This window comes from Mesoplodon mirus (genome assembly GCF_964341445.2).
Source record: "Mesoplodon mirus genome assembly, chromosome: 3".
NCBI lineage: Eukaryota > Metazoa > Chordata > Mammalia > Artiodactyla > Ziphiidae > Mesoplodon > Mesoplodon mirus.
Genome location: NC_138978.1, coordinates 28,786,544 through 28,803,955, shown reverse-complemented (window position 1 = coordinate 28,803,955; position 17,412 = coordinate 28,786,544). Strand labels below are relative to the sequence as shown.

Here is a 17,412-nt window from a genome sequence, read left to right as displayed (position 1 = left end):
TCTTCTCTCTTCTTTGGGGAAGTGTCTACTTAGGTCTTCTGCCCATTTTTTGATTGAGTTCTCTGTTTTTTTAATATTGAGCTGCATGAGCTGTTTGTATATTTTGGAGATTAATCCTTTGTCCTTTGATTTGTTTGCAAATATTTTCTCCCATTCTGAGGGTTGTCTTTTCGTCTTGTTTATAGTTTCCTTTGCTGTGCAAAAGCTTTTAAGTTTCATTAGGTCCCATTTGTTTATTTTTGTTTTTATTTCCATTTCTCTAGGACGTGGGTCAAAAAAGATCTCACTGTGATTTATGTCAAAGAGTGCTCTTCCTATGTTTTCCTCTAAGAGTTTTATAGTGTTCAGTCTTACATTTAGGTCTCTAATCCATTATGAGTTTATTTTTGTGTATGGTGTTAGGCAGTGTTCTAGTTTCATTCTTTTACATGTAGCTGTCCAGTTTTCTCCCAGCACCACTTATTGAAGAGACTCTCTTTTCTCCATTGTATATCCTTGCCTCCTTTGCTATAGATTAGTTGACCATAGGTGTGTGGGTTTATCTCTGGGCTTTCTATACTGTTCCATTGATCTATATTTCTGTTCTTGTGCCAGTACCATATTATCTTGATTACTGTAGCTTTGCGGTATAGTCTGAAGTCAGGGAGCCTGATTCCTCCAGCTCCGTTTTTTTCCCTCAAGACTGCTTTGGCTATTCAGGGTCTTTTGTGGCTCCATACAAATTTTAAGATTTTATGTTCTAGTTCTGTAAAAAATGCTACTGGTAATTTGATAGGGATTGCATTGAATCTGTAGGTTGCTTTGGGTAGTATAGTCATCTTCACAATATTGATTCTTCTACTCCGAGAACATGGTATATCTCTCCATCTGTTTGTGTCATCTTTGATTTCTTTCATCAGTGTCTTACAGTTTTCCGCATACAGGTCTTTTGTCTCCCTAGGTAGGTTTATTCCTAGGTATTTTATTCTTTTTGTTGCAGTGGTAAATGGGAGTGGTTCCTTAATTTCTCTTTCAGATTTTTCATCATTAGTGTATAGGAATGCAAGGGATTTCTGTGCATTAATTTTGTATCCTGCAACTTTGCCAAATTCATTGATTAGCTCTAGTAGTTTTCTGGTGGCATGTTTAGGGTTCTCTATGTATAGTATCATGTCATCTGCAAACAGTGACAGTTTTACTTCTTCTTTTCCAATTTGTATTCCTTTTATTTCTATTTCTTCTCTGATTGTCGTGGCTAGGACTTCCAAAACTATGTTGAATAATAGTGGCGAGAGTGGACATCCTTGTCCTTTTCCTGATCTTAGAGGAAATGCTTTCAGTTTTTCACCATTGAGAATGATGTTTGCTGTGGGTTTGTCGTATATGGCCTTTATTATGTTGAGGTAGGTTCCCTCTATGCCCACTTTCTGGAGAGTTTTTATCATAAATGGGTGTTGAATTTTTTCAAAAGCTTTTTCTGCATCTATTGAGATGATCATATGGTTTTTCTTCTTCAGTTTGTTAATATGATATATCACATTAATTGATTTGCATATATTGAAGAATCCTTGCATCCCTGGGATAAATCCCACTTGATCATGGTATATGATCCTTTTCATGTGTTGCTGGATTCTGTTTGCTAGCGTTTTGTTGAGGACTTTGCATCTATATTCATCAGTGATATTGGCCTGTAGTTTTCTTTTTTTGTGACATCTTTATCTGGTTTTGTTATCAGGATGATAGTGGCTTCATAGAATGAGTTTGAGAGTGTTCCTTTCTCTGCAGTTTTTTGGAAGAGTTTGAGAAGGATGGGTGTTAGCTCTTCTCTAAATGTTTGACAGAATTCACCTGTGAAGTCATCTGGTCATGGACTTTTGTTTGTTGAAGATATATATATATATATTTTAATATGTGGTTCTTTTGTGGGTTTTTTTCTCATTTATTTTTGGCTGCGTTGGGTCTTCGTTGTTGCATGCAGACTTTCTCTAGTTGCGGCGAGCAGGGGCTGTTCTTTGTTATGGTGCACAGGCTTCTCATTGCAGTGGCTTCTCTTGTTGAGCAGCACGGGCTCTAGGCGCTCGGGCTTCATTGCTCCGCACCATGTGGGATCTTCCCAGACCAGGGCTCGAACTCGTGTCCCCTGCATTGGCAGGCAGATTCTTAACCACTGTGCCACCAGGGAAGCCCCTGTTGGAAGATTTTTAATCACAGTTTCAATTTTATTAGTTGTGATTGGTCTGTTCATATTTTCTATTTCTTCCTGGTTCAGTCTTGGAAGGTTATACCTTTCTAAGAATTTGTCCATTTCTTCCAGGTTGTCCATTTTATTGGCACAGAGCTGCTTGTAGTAGTCTCTTATGGTGCTTTGTATTTCTGTGGTGTCTGTTTAACTTCTTTTTCATTTCTAATTTTATTGATTTGAGTCCTCTCCCTCTTTTTCTTGATGTGTCTGGCTAAAGGTTTATCAAGAGAGCCTCAACTTTTTTTTTTTTTAAACATCTTTATGGGAGTGTATTTGCTTTACAATGTTGTTAGTTTCTGCTTTAGAGCAAAGTGAATGAGCTATACATATACATGTATCCCCATATCTCCTCCCTCTTGCATCTCCCTCCCATCCTCCGTATCCCACCCCTCTAGGTGGTCACAAAGCACCGAGCTGATCTCCCTGTGCTATGCGGCTGCTTCACACTAGCTATCTATTTTACATTTGGTAGTGTATATATGTCAATGCCACTCTCTCACTTCGTCCCAGCTTACCCATCCCCTCCCCATGTCCTCAAGTCCATTCTCTATGTCTGCTTCTTTATTCCTGTCCTGCCCCTAGAACCATTTTTTTTTTTTAGATTCCATATATATGTGTTAGTGTACGGTATTTGTTTTTCTCTTTCTGACTTACTTCACTCTGTATGACAGACTCTAGGTCCACCCACCTCACTACAAATGACTCAATTTAGTTTCTTTTTATGGCTGAGTAATATTCCATTGTTTATATGTGCCACATCTTCTTTGTCAATGGACACTTAGGTTGCTTCCATGTCCTGGCTATTGTAAATAGAGCTGCAATGAACACTGTAGTACATGACTCTTTTTGAATTATGGTTTTCTCAGGGTATATGCCCAGTAGTGGGATTGCTGGGTCATATGGTAGTTCTATTTTTAGTTTTTGAAGGAACCTCCATACTGTGCTCCATAGTGGCTGTATCAATTTACATTCCCACCAACAGTGCAAGAGGGTTCCCTTTTCTCCACACCCTCTCCAGCATTTATTGTTTGTAGATTTTTTGATGGTGGCCATTCTGACTGGTGTGAGGTGATACCTCATTGTAGTTCTGATTTGCATTTCTCTAATGATTAGTGATGTTGAGCATCCTTTCATGTGTTTGTTGGCAATCTGTATATCTTCTTTGGAGAAATGTCTATTTAGGTCTTCTGCCCATTTTTGGATTGGGTTGTTTGTTTTTTTGATATTGAGCTGCTTGTAAATTTTGGAGATTAATCCTTTGTCAGTTGTTTCATTTGTAAATATTTTCTCCCACTCTGAGGGTTGTCTTTTCGTCTTGATTATAGTTTCCTTTGCTTTGCAAAAGCTTTTACGTTTCATTAGGTCCCATTTGTTTATTTTTGTTTTTATTTCCATTTCTCTAGGAGGTGGGTCAAAAAGTGTCTTGCAAAAAAAAAAAAGTATCTTGCTGTGATTTATGTCATAGAGTGTTCTGCCTATGTTTTCCTCTAAGAGTTTTATAGTGTCTGGCCTTACATTTAGGCCTTTAATCCATTTTGAGTTTATTTTTGTGTATGGTTCTAATTTCATTCTTTTACATGTACCTGTCCAGTTTCCCCAGCACCACTTAATGAAGAGGCTGTCTTTTCTCCATTGTATATTCTTGCCTCCTTTATTAAAAATAAGGTGACTGTGGTGCTTTGTGACCGCCTGGAGGGGTGGGATAGGGAGGGTGGGAGGGAGACGCAAAAGGGAGGGGATATGGAAACATATGTATATGTATAACTGATTAAATTTGTTATAAGGCAAAACATTTAAAAAAAAAAAAAAAAAAAAAATAAGGTGACTGGGCTTCCCTGGTGGTGCAGTGGTTGACAGTCCACCTGCCGATGCAGGGGACGCGGGTTCGTGCCCCGGTCCGGGAAGATCCCACATGTCGTGAAGCAGCTGGGCCCGTGAGCCATGGCCGCTGAGCCTGCGCGTCCGGAGCCTGTGCTCCGTGACAGGAGAGGCCGCAACAGTGAGAAGCCCGCGTACCGCCAAAAAAAAAAAAAAAACGGTGACCATATGTGTGTAGGTTTATCTCTGGACTTTCTATCCTGTTCCATTCATCTATATTTCTGTTTTTGTGCCAGTACCATACTGTCTTGATTACTGTAGCTTTGTAGTATAGTCTGAAGTCCAGGAGCCTGATTCCTCTAGCTCCATTTTTCTTTCTCAAAATTGCTTTGGCTATTCAGGGTCTTTTGTGTTTCCATACAAAGTGTGCAATTTTTTTTCTAGTTCTGTGAAAAATGCCATTGGTAGTTTGATAGGGACTGCATTGAATCTGTAGAGAGCCTCATCCTTTTTACCCCCACCTTCAATGACAAAAAATCTCAGACCTCATTTTTCAATGCACAACTTTAGAATGCTGGTTTCAGGAAAACTGGAGCAAACTGGGAGCCAGAACCAAACTTGCGCACTCCTGAGGGCCTAATATGTTGTCTGCCTTGACAGATTTGAAAATAAAAGCAGTAAGTTATAACAGCAAAAGCTACTACTCACTGAAAGTCAGTGCTTTAAATACATTATCTTGGGCTTCCCTGGTGGCGCAGTGGTTAAGAATCCGCCTGCCAATGCAGAGGACACATGTTCGAGCCCTGGTCCAGGAAGATCCCACATGCCGCGGAGCAACTAAGCCCGTTCACCACAACTACTGAGCCTGCGCTCTAGAGCCCGTGAGCCACAACTACTAAGCCCGCGTGCCACAACTACTGAAGCCCATACTCCTAGAGCCCATGCTCGGCAATAAAAGAAGCCACCACCACGAGAAGCCTGCACACCACAATGAAGAGTAGCCCCCGCTCACCACAACTAGAGAAAGCCCTCATGCAGCAATGAAGACCAAACACAGCCAAAAATAAATAAATAAAAATTTTTAAAATAAATACATTATCTTACTCATCCCCCCAAACTCCATTATGAAACAGGCACTACTGTCTTCCTTTTAAAGAAGGTAAAACAAGGCTCAGAAAGGCTAGGGGACATACTCAAGAACACAGAGCTAAGTGGCAGAGCTATGGGATTCAAACCAAGACATCAAAGCTCATTCTCTTGCTTTAATACCAAGCTGCTTCTCTAATAAGAGCAGTCTCTACTGAGAGTGGAGCCTGATCGCTAGCCTAAATAAGTTATGGAACGGCCCTAAAGCCATCTAAAGCAAAGGAATGAATCTGTCTCACCTGGGAAGGAAGTAAGACCCTGTCAATTCAGACAGTAAATACCTCACTTAGATGGGGAAGCAGCTCCTGGAGTTGTGGGTGGCAAAGAAGCTTAATGCTTCAAAAAAGGTCTCTGTGGTTCTCTAATCATTACCAGTGCACAATTATTGTAACAAATAAATTTCTGCCTTGGGAATCAGACTACCTTGTGGCCAGTAGCAACAAAAAAGTGCCACAGATTTCCTGGTATTTCAAAATAAGCTGTCATAAACTATTCAAAATTTCTTCTAGACAATACTGTTACGTTGTTTTATTATGAGATCTTAGGTACTAAGGAATAATTTCTAAAATAACACAAGTGAGAAATCAGGATGATAGTTTCTTCCCAAATTTGAACATAATTTTTCCACACAGCTAAAACAATCCCCGTAATTCCTATAAGCTGAGTGTGGCTTCTGAGATGTGACCTGTTCTGAGTTTCAAGTCCCAAGGGGCAGGGGCAGAATCACCTTAACTCAAAGATTACATCACCTAGAGTCTAAGTGGCTGCTAAGTTCTTAACTAATACTCACATAGTGAGAGCAGCTACAGTTGCATGGGATGACATCCAGTCCATTTTACAAAAGAAAAATCCGAGGGGAAGTGACTTGCCCCAGTCAGTTAAGAGTCAGTGCTGGGACCTATATCGCCTGTCTCCCCCACCCAGGTCAGTGCTTTTTGCATTACAACAATTACAGTTTGGGGGGGATAATGTTGTGAACCTAACTGGACAAAGTTCAATCTATTCCTTACAATCAGGAAACAAAGAAAACCAGTCTTGAGACAAAAGAAACACTTTGGTACCCTCAGGAAGCAGGGGAAATCAGGTGTCAGCTGAACGGGGGATACAAGGGAAGGTAGGGTGAGTCTCTCCAACTTGAAGGGAGATCCAACTGGGGGCTTGAGAGTAGGGAGGGAAAAGAATGGACTTACATCTCTGCATCTGCTTGCTGTACTCAGACATGTTATCTGGGCGGATGGAGCGCAAGAATTTAATGTAGTCATCACTGTGGTACTTGGTCATCTCCTCAGCATTGGCTTTGTGAGGGCGCTAGAGGGCAGAGGGGAGAAAAGAGCATGTTATTCTTGACTACTGCCAGTCTTCACTCAGCACTGAGCTAGGTGCTGTACAGAATAAAAAGAAATGACTGATTAGATTCAGGCCTCAAGAAACTCACAATCTAGTTAAGCAAATAAGATTATCAAAAGAGATTCCGTATCTCAAGACCTAGATGGCAACTCAAGCTCTGTTGCCTAGGCAAGTCTATCTTTTTTTTCTTTTTTTCCATTTTTTAATTTAAAAAATTGTTTTAAGTATTTAATTGTGGTGGCAAGTCTATCTCTTAAGCCTCAATTTCCTCATTTACCAAATAGGTATAACAACATCTACTTCACAGGGAAGTTGTGAGAATTGGATGAGACTGTTAAATCTCTTTGTAAATTGTTTTACAAATCACTTTCTTTTTAATATTAAATATAACAATATATAATTATGGGCCAAATGGCTCTAAGAGTTCAAGAAGAAGGGGTGACTAGTAATAACTGAAATAGATGGGAAATCCTTTATGAATCATCACCACACCAACAATTCTGATCACATCCTCCCCATAAAAACTTCCTTGACAGAGTAATTTCCAGGTTATCCCAACATTCTGATTCAGCCTGTCCTCTTTTTAAAAATTCTCTTCCTCTCCTGCCTTAAAGGTGGGTCTCCTTCAAAGACAACCCTCTTCTTTTCTAATAACCAATACTTTTATAGTTTATAAAGCATTTTCAATACTGTTAACATTAATTATTTACTCTGTGCCAGTCACTGTTTTAGGCACAACATTTTAAAGTTCATACTATTATTATCTTCACTTTGCAGTAAGGAAACTACAGCAGAGAGGGGTTAAACATAATTTGCCCAAGGTTACATGGCTAGTAAGCCGGCATAAGAACTCAAAAGGTCTGGCTCCAGGGACTATTTGACTCTCATTTAATCCTCACTTAATATAACGAGAAATACTGAGATTGAAAGACAGATACTGTTTTATTAAAAAACACCCATAGAGGGCTTCCCTGGTGGTGCAGTGGTTAAGAATCCGCCTGCCAATGCAGGGGACACAGGTTTGAGCCCTGGTCCGGGAAGATCCCACATGCCAAGGAGCAACGAAGCCCGTGCACCACAACTATTGAGCCTGTGAGCCACAACTACTGAAGTCCGCGTGCCTAGAGCCCGTGCTCTGCAACAAGGGAAGCCACCACAATGAGAAGCCCGTGCACGGCAACAAAGAGTACGCCCTGCTTGCCACAACTAGAGAAAGCCCATGCGCAACAATGAAGACCCGACGCAGCCAAAAATAAATAAATAGGGCTTCCCTGGTGGCGCAGTGTTTGAGAGTCCGCCTGCCGATGCAGGGGACACGGGTCCATGCCCTGGTCCGGGAAGATCCCACATGCCACGGAGCAGCTGGGCCCATAAGCCATGGCCGCTGAGCCTGTGCGTCCAGAGCCTGTGCTCCTCAACGGGAGAGGCCACAGCAGTGAGAGGCCCGTGTACCGCAAAAATAAATAAATAAATAAATAAAATTTATAAAAAACAAAAACAAAAACACCCATAGTGAAAGAAGCAAGTAGTGGTTCCAATACTAAGTTGTTTTCACTATACGAAGCCCTTTACCCTCTTGGCAATGTCGTCAAAGCTCTACTTTGACTACTCCCTTCTAGATAGGTGACTGCCCAGACTTTCACTCCATCTTGATGTTCTGAGCTTCAGATTCACAATTCCAACGGCTTCTCAGCCAGCTCCACTCACGAATCCTAGAGGCACTTCAAATTCAACTGGACATTACAACTTGTTGAGAGCCTAGAGGCATTCAAATTTAACTTTACTTCCAGAGCTTCTCTTATGCTGTTTTTGTTAATGATACAAACATCCACTCTAACTGAAGACATAAGTGTCTTCTTTAACTCTGCCCTTGCTTGCCTTCCATTTCAGTCCATTGCCAATCCCTTTCATTATACCTCCATAATCTTGACTGTATCCACTACCTTATTTCTCCTATGCTCCTCTTTCCCAGGTTTCCTATTCTCCCCACCATCCACTCTGCTGCTCAAGACAGAAGTCAGAGCATCACCCTTGATTCCTCTTTCCTCATCTACTACATTCAACTTCTCTTGAAACTACTGCCAACGTATCTGTCAAACCTGTCCACTTCCATCCCCAGGCCACACATTTTTGGCTTGGATTGTGACAACAATCTCCTAACTGGTATGCCCCCCTCAATCTTAACAATCGTGAATCTATTCTCAATCCTACAGCCAGAGTAATCTGTCTAAAATTCAAACTGAATCATGTCACTCCCCTCTAAATACCCTTCAGTGGCTTCATTACTCAAAAGATCAAGCCCAAACTCTTTAGCCTGGCTTGAAAAACCAAAATAATTGGGTCTCTGCTCACCTCTCTAGAATCCCTCTAAATATTCTATGCTCTAGCCTAGGGCACACCAAATTCAGAGCACTTATAAAGGCCAGGCAGTTTAGCTAACTTGATGCTTAAAACAAACAAAAAACTAATGAGCAGAGGACAAGCTTTTACACAGCTCTAGCTGATTGCTGCCGTGAAAGAATTTGGGCCCAACTGCCAGAGTCTTTCAGGTTAAATTTCATTTTTTTTCAAAGGCTGGATACTAACATAAAGTTCTTAAAAATACTTTGTGGGTTAGGGGATTGGTTCAAGATGGCGGAGTAGAAGGACACACGCTTACTCCCTCTTGCGAGAGCATTGGAATCACAACTAACTGCTGAACAATCATTGACAGGAAGACACTAGAACCCAGCAAAAAAGATACCCCACATCCAAAGACAAAGCCACAATGAGATGGTAGGAGGGGCGCAATCACAATAAAATCAAATCCCATAACTTGTGGGTGGGTGACTCACAAACTGGAGAACACTTATACCACAGAAGTCCACCCACTGGAGTAAAGGTTCTGAGCGCCACGTCAGGCTTCCCAACCTGGGGGTCTAGCAACGGGAGGAGGAATTCCTAGAGAATCAGACTTTGAAGGCTAGCGGGATTTGACTGCAGGACTTCCATAGGACTGGGGGAAACAGAGACTCCACTCTTGGAGGGCGCACAGAAAGTAGTATGTGCATCAGGACCCAGGAGAAGGAGCAGTGACCCCACAGGAGACTGAACCAGACCTACCTGCTAGTGTTGGAGGGTCTCCTGCAGAGGCGAGGGGTGGCTGTGGTTGACCACGGGGACAAGGACACTGGCAGTAGTAGCTCTGGGAAGTACTACTTGGGGTGAGACCTCCCAGAGCCCGCCATTAGTCCCACCAAAGAGCCAGGTAGGCTCCACAGTGTTGGGTCGCCTCAGGCCAAACAACCAACAGGGAGGGAACCCAGCCCCACCCATCAGCAGACAAGCAGATTGAAGTTTTACTGAGCCCTGCCCACCAGAGCAATACCCAGCTCTACCCACCACCAGTCCCTCCCATCAGGAAACTTGCACAAGCCTCTTGGATAGCCTCATCCACCAGAGGGCAGACAGCAGAAGCAAGAAGAACTACAATTCTGCAGCCTGTGGAAGGAAAACCATATTCACAGAAAGATAGACAAAATGAAAAGGCAGAGGACTTTGTACTAGATAAAGGAACAAGATAAAACCCCAGAAAAACAACTAAATGAAGTAGAGATAGGCAACCTTCCAGAAAAAGAATTCAGAATAAGGATAGTGAAGATGATCCAGCACCTCGGAAAAAGAATGGAGGCAAAGATCGAGAAGGTGCAAGAAATGTTTAACAAAGACCTAGAAGAATTAAAGAACAAACAAACAGAGATGAACAATACCATAACTGAAATGAAAAATACACTAGAAGGAATCAATAGCAGAATAACTGAGGCAGAAGAATGGATAAATGACCTGAAAGACAGAATGGTGGAATTCACTGCTGCAGAACAGAATAAAGAAAAAAGAATGAAAAGAAATGAAGACAGCCTAAGAGACCTCTGGGACAACATTAAATGCAACAACATTCACATTTTAGGGGTCCTAGAAGGAGAAGAGAGAGGGAAAGGACCCGAGAAAATATCTGAAGAGACTATAGTAGAAAACTTCCCTAACATGGGAAAGGAAATAGCCACCCAAGTCCAGGAAGCACAGGATAAACCCAGGCAGGATAAACCCAAGGAGAAACATGCCAAAACACATAGTAATCAAATTGACAAAAATTAAAAACAAAGAAAAATTATTGAAAGCAGCAAAGGAAAAATGACAAATGACATACAAGGGAACTCCCATAAGGTTAACAGCTGATTTCTCAGCAGAAACTCTACAAGCCAGAAGGGAGGGGCAGGATATATTTAAAGTGATGAAAAGGAAGAACCTACAACCAAGATTACCTGGCAAGGATCTCATTCAGATTCGACAGAGAAATCAAAAACTTTACAGACAAGCAAAAGCTAAGAGAATTCAGCACCACCAAACCAGCTCTACAACAAATGCTAAAGGAACTTCTCTAAGTGGGAAACACAAGAGAAGAAAAGGGCCTACAAAAACAAACCCATAACAATTAAGAAAACGGTAAGAGGAAAATACATATCAATAATTACCTTAAACATACATGGATTAAATGCTCCAACCAAAAGAAAAAGGCTCGCTAAATGGATACAAAAACAATACCCAGGGCTTCCCTGGTGGCGCAGTGGTTGAGAGTCCGCCTGCCGATGCAGGGGACATGGGTTCGTGCCCCGGTCCAGGAGGATCCCACATGCCGCGGAGCGGCTGGGCCCGTGAGCCGTGGCCGCTGAGCCTGTGCGTCTGGAGCCTGTGCTCCGCAACGGGAGGGGCCACAACAGTGAGAGGCCCGCGTACCGCAAAAAAAAAAAAAAAAAAAAACACACAATACCCATATATATGCTGTCTACAAGAGACCCACTTCAGACCTAGAGACACATACTGAAAGTATGTGTCTGAAAGTAAGGGGATGGAAAAAGATATTCCATGCAAATGGAAACCAAAAGAAAGCTGGAGTAGCAATTCTCATATCAGACAAGATAGACTTTAAAATAAAGACTACTAGAAGAGACAAAGAAGGACACTACATAATGATCAAGGGATCGATCCAAGAAGAAGATATAACAATTGTAAATATTTATGCACCCAACATAGGAGCACCTCAATACATAAGGCAAATACTAACAGCCATAAAAGGAGAAATCGACAGTAACACAATCATAGTAGGGGACTTTAACACCCCACTTTCACCAATGGACAGATCATCCAAAATGAAAATAAATAAGGAAACACAAGCTTTAAATGATACATTAAACAAGATGGACTTAATTGATATTTATAAGACATTCCATCCAAAAACAACAGAATACACATTTTTCTCAAGTGCTCATGGAACATTCTCCAGGATAGATAATATCTTGGGTCACAAATCAAGCCTTGGTAAATTTAAGAAAATTGAAATTGTATCAAGTATCTTTTCCGACCACAATGCTATGAGACTAGATATCAATTACAGGAAAAGAGCTGTAAAAAATACAAACACATGGAGGCTAAACAATACACTACTTAATAACGAAGTGATCACTGAAGAAATCAAAAAGGAAATTAAAAAATACCTAGAAACAAATGACAATGGAGACACGACGACCCAAAACCTATGGGATGCAGCAAAAGCAGTTCTAACAGGGAAGTTTATAGCAATACAATCCCACCTGAAGAAACAAGGAAACATCTCGAATAAACAACCTAACCTTGCACCTAAAGCAATTAGAGAAAGAAGAACAAAAACATCCCAAAGTTAGCAGAAGGAAAGAAATCATAAAAATCAGATCAGAAATAAATGAAAAAGAAATGAAGGAAACAATAACAAAGATCAATAAAACTAAAAGCTGGTTCTTTGAGAAGATAAACAAAATTGATAAACCATTAGCCAGACTCATCAAGAAAAAAAGGGAGAAGACTCAAATCAATAGAATTAGAAATGAAAAAGGAGAAGTAACAACTGACACTGCAGAAATACAAAAGATCACGAGAGATTACTACAAGCAACTCTATGCCAATAAAATGGACAACCTGGAAGAAATGGACAAATTCTTAGAAATGCACAACCTGCCAAGACTGAATCAGGAAGAAATAGAAAATATGAACAGACCAATCACAAGCACTGAAATTGAAACTGTGATTAAAAATCTTCCAACAAACAAAAGCCCAGGACCAGATGGCTTCACAGGCGAATTCTATCAAGTATTTAGAGAAGAGCTAACACTTATCCTTCTCAAACTCTTCCAAAATATAGCAGAGGGAGGAACACTCCCAAACTCATTCTACGAGGCCACCATCACCTTGATACCAAAACCAGACAAGGATGTCACAAAGAAAGAAAACTACAGGCCAATATCACTGATGAACATAGATGCAAAAATCCTCAACAAAATACTAGCAAACAGAATCCAACAGCACATTAAAAGGATCGTACACCATGATCAAGTGGGGTTTATTCCAGGAATGCAAGGATTCTTCAATATTCGCAAATCAATCAACGTGATACACCATATTAACAAATTGAAGGAGAAAAAGTATATGATAATCTCAATAGATGCAGAGAAAGCTTTCGACAAAATTCAACACCCATTTATGATAAAAACCCTGCAGAAAGTAGGCATAAAGGGAAATTTCCTCAACATAATAAAGGCCATATATGACAAACCCACAGTCAACATCATCCTCAATGGTGAAAAACTGAAACCATTTCCACTAAGATCAGGAACAAGACAAGGTTGCCCACTCTCACCACTCTTATTCAACATAGTTTTGCAAGTTTTAGCCACAGCAATCAGAGAAGGAAAGGAAATAAAAGGAATCCAAATTGGAAAAGAAGAAGTAAAGCTGTCACTGTTTGCAGATGACATGATACTATACATAGAGAATCCTAAAGATGCTACCAGAAAACTACTAGAACTAATCAATAAATTTGGTAAAGTAGCAGGATACAAAATTAATGCACAGAAACCTCTGGCATTCCTATATACTAATGATGAAAAATCTGAAAGTGAAATCAAGGAAACACTCCCACTTACCATTGCAACAAAAAGAATAAAATATCTAGGAATAAACCTACCTAAGGAGACAAAAGACCTGTATGCAGAAAATTATAAGACACTGATGAAAGAAATTAAAGATGATACAAATAGATGGAGAGATGTACCATGTTCTTGGATTGGAAGAATCAACATTGTGAAAATGACTCTACTACCCAAAGCAATCTACAGGTTCAATGCAATCCCTATCAAACTACCAATGGCATTTTTCACAGAACTAGAACAAAAAATTTCACAATTTGTATGGAAACACAAAAGACCCCGAATAGCCAAAGCAATCTTGAGAACGAAAAATGGAGCTGGAGGAATCGGGCTCCCTGACTTCACACTATACTACAAAGCTACAGTAATCAAGACAGTATGGTACTGGCACAAAAACAGAAAGATAGATCAATGGAACAGGGTAGAAAGCCCAGAGATAAACCCACGCACATATGGTCACCTTATCTTTGATAAAGGAGGCAGGAATGTACAGTGGAGAAAGGACAGTCTCTTCAATAAGTGGTGCTGGGAAAACTGGACAGGGACATTTAAAAGTATGAGATTAGATCACTCCCTAACACCATACACAAAAATAAGCTCAAAATGGATTAAAGACCTAAATGTAAGGCCAGACACTATCAAACTCTTAGAGGAAAACATAGGCAGAACACTCTATGACATAAATCACAGCAAGATCCTTTTTGACCCACCACCTAGAGAAATGGAAATAAAGACAAAAGTAAACACATGGGACCTAATGAAACTTAAAAGCTTTTGCACAGCAAAGGAAACCATAAACAAGACCAAAAGACAACCCTCAGAATGGGAGAAAATATTTGCAAATGAAGCAACTGACAAAGGATTAATCTCCAAAATTTATAAGCAACTCATGCAGCTCAATAACAAAAAAACAAACAACCCAATCCAAAAATGGGCAGAAGACCTAAATAGACATTTCTCCAAAGAAGATATACAGACTGCCAACAAACACATGAAAGGATGCTCAACATCTTTACTCATTAGAGAAATGCAAGTCCAAACTACAATGAGATATCATCTCACACCAGTCAGAATGGCCATCATCAAAAAATCTAGAAACAATAAATGCTGGAGAGGGTGTGGAAAAAAGGGAACACTCTTGCACTGCTGGTGGGAATGTGAATTGGTACAGCCACTATGGAGAACGGTATGGAGGTTCCTTAAAAAACTACAAATAGAACTACCATATGACCCAGCAATCCCACTACTGGGCATATACCCTGAGAAAACCATAATTCAAAAACAGACATGTACCAAAATGTTCATAGCAGCCCTATTTACAATAGCCCGGAGATGGAAACAACTTAAGTGTCCATCATCGGATGAATGGATAAAGAAGATGTGGCACATATATACAATGGAATATTACTCAGCCATAAAAAGAAACGAAATTGAGCTATTTGTAATGAGGTGGATGGACCTAGAGTCTGTCATACAGAGTGAAGTAAGTCAGAAAGAGAAAGACAAATACTGTAGGCTGACACATATATATGGAATTTAAGAAAAAAATGTCATGAAGAACATAGGGGTAAGACAGGAATAAAGACACAGACCTACTAGAGAATGGACTTGAGGATATGGGGAGGGGGAAGGGTAAGCTGTGACAAAGCGAAAGAGCGGCATGGACATATGTACACTACCAAACGTAAGGTAGATAGCTAGTGGGAAGCAGCCGCATAGCACAGGGAGATCAGCTCGGTGCTTTGTGACCACCTGGAGGGGTGGGATAGGGAGGGTGGGAGGGAGACGTAAAAGGGAGGGGATATGGGAACATATGTATATGTATAACTGATTAAATTTGTTATAAAGCAAAAAAATAAAATAAAATAAAATAAAAAGAAAGAAACAGGCTCGCTGAATGGATACAGAAGCAAGACCCATATATATGCTGTCTATAAGAAACCCACTTCAGACCTAGGGACACATACAGACTGAAAGTGAGGGGATGGAAAAAAGATATTCCATGCAAATAGAAATCAAAAGAAAGCTGGAGGGCTTCCCTGGTGGTGCAGTGGTTATGAATCCGCCTGCCAATGCAGGGGACACAGGTTCAAGCCCTGGTCCGGGAGGATCCCACATGCCATGGAGCAACTAGCCCGTGCACTACTACTGAGCCTGCGCTTAGAGCCCGTGAGCCACAGCTGCTGAGCCCACGTGCCACAACCACTGAAGCCTGTAAGCCCGGAGCCCGTGCTCTGTAACAAGAGAAGCCACCGCAATGAGAAGCCTGGGCACCACAATGAAGGGTGGCCCCCGCTCGCCACAACTAGAGAAAGCCCGTGTGCAGCAATGAAGACCCAATGCAGTCAAAAATAAATAAATTAAAATAAATAAATTTATTTTTTTAAAAAAGACAGCTGGAGTAGCAATACTCATATCAGATAAAATAGACTTTAAAATAAAGAATGTTACAAGAGACAAGGAAGGACACTACATAATGATCAAGGGATCAATTCAAGAAGAAGATATAACAATTATAAATATATATGTACCCAACATAGGAGCACCTCAATACATAAGGCAACTGCTAACAGCTATAAAAGAGGAAATCGACAATAACAGAATAATAGTGGGGGACTTTAACACTTCACGTACACCAATGGACAGATCATCCAAACAGAAAATTAATAAGGAAACAAGAGCTTTAAATGACACAATGGACCAGATAAAATTTAATTGATATTTATAGGACATTGCATCCAAAACCAGCAGATTACACTTTCTTCTCAAGTGCACACAGAACATTCTCCAGGATTGATCACATCTTGGGTCACAAATCAAGCCTCAGTAAATGTGAAAATTGAAATCATATCAAGCATCTTTTCTGACCCCAACACTATGAGATTAGAAATCAATTAAGGGGAAAAGACATAAAAAACACAAACAGATGGAGGCTAAACAATACATTACTAAATAACCAAGAGATCACTGAAGAAATCAAAGAGGAAATCAAAAAACACCTAGAAACAAATGACAATGAAAATATGATGATCCAAAACCTATGGAATGCAGAAAAGCAGTTTTAAGAGGGAAGTTTATAGCAATACAATCCTACCTCAAGATGTTTACCTCAAGCAAACATCTCAAATAAACAATCTAACCTTACACCTAAAAGAACTAGAGAAAGAAGAACAAACAAAACCCAGTTAGTAGAAGGAAAGAAATCATAAAGATCAGAGCAGAAATAAATGAAATAGAAACAAAGAAAACAATAGCAAAGATCAATAAAACTAAAAGCTGGTTATTTCAGAAGATAAGCAAAATTGATAGACCATTACCCAGACTCATCAAGAAAAAGAGGGAGAGGACTCATATCAATAAAATTAGAAATAAAAAAGGAAAAGTTACAACAGACACTGCAGAAATACAAAGCATCCTAAGAGAGTACTACAAGCAACTCTATGACAACAAAATGGACAACTTGGAAGAAATGGACAAATTCTTAGAAAGGTATAAGCTTCCAAGACTGAATCAGGAAGAAACAGAAGATATGAACAGACCAATCACAAGTAATGAAATTGAAACTGTGATTAAGTCTTCCAACAAACAAAAGTCCATGACCAGATGGCTTTACAGGTGAATTCTGTCAAACATTTAGAGAAGAGCTAACACCCATCCTTCTCAAACTCTTCCAAAAAATTGCAGAGGAAGGAACACTCCCAAACTCATTCTATGAGGCCACCATTACCCTAATACCAAAACCAGACAAAGATAGTACAAAACAAGAAAATTAGAGACTAATATCACTGTTGAATATAGATGCAAAAATCCTAAACAAAATACTAGCAAACAGAATCCAACAACAGATTAAAAGGATCATACATCATGATCAAGTGGGATTTATCC

General features: G+C 40.2%; 1 protein-coding gene across 1 annotated transcript in view; it reads right to left on the bottom strand.

The window, feature by feature from the left end:
* HDAC1 (histone deacetylase 1) overlaps window positions 1-17,412 on the bottom strand; it is a 47,405-nt gene that overhangs the window by 11,557 nt on the left and 18,436 nt on the right. The window contains exon 3 of the mRNA XM_082611899.1: window positions 6,376-6,493. Coding sequence (XP_082468025.1) covers window positions 6,376-6,493 — 118 coding nt within the window. The remainder of the gene's footprint in view (window positions 1-6,375; window positions 6,494-17,412) is intronic.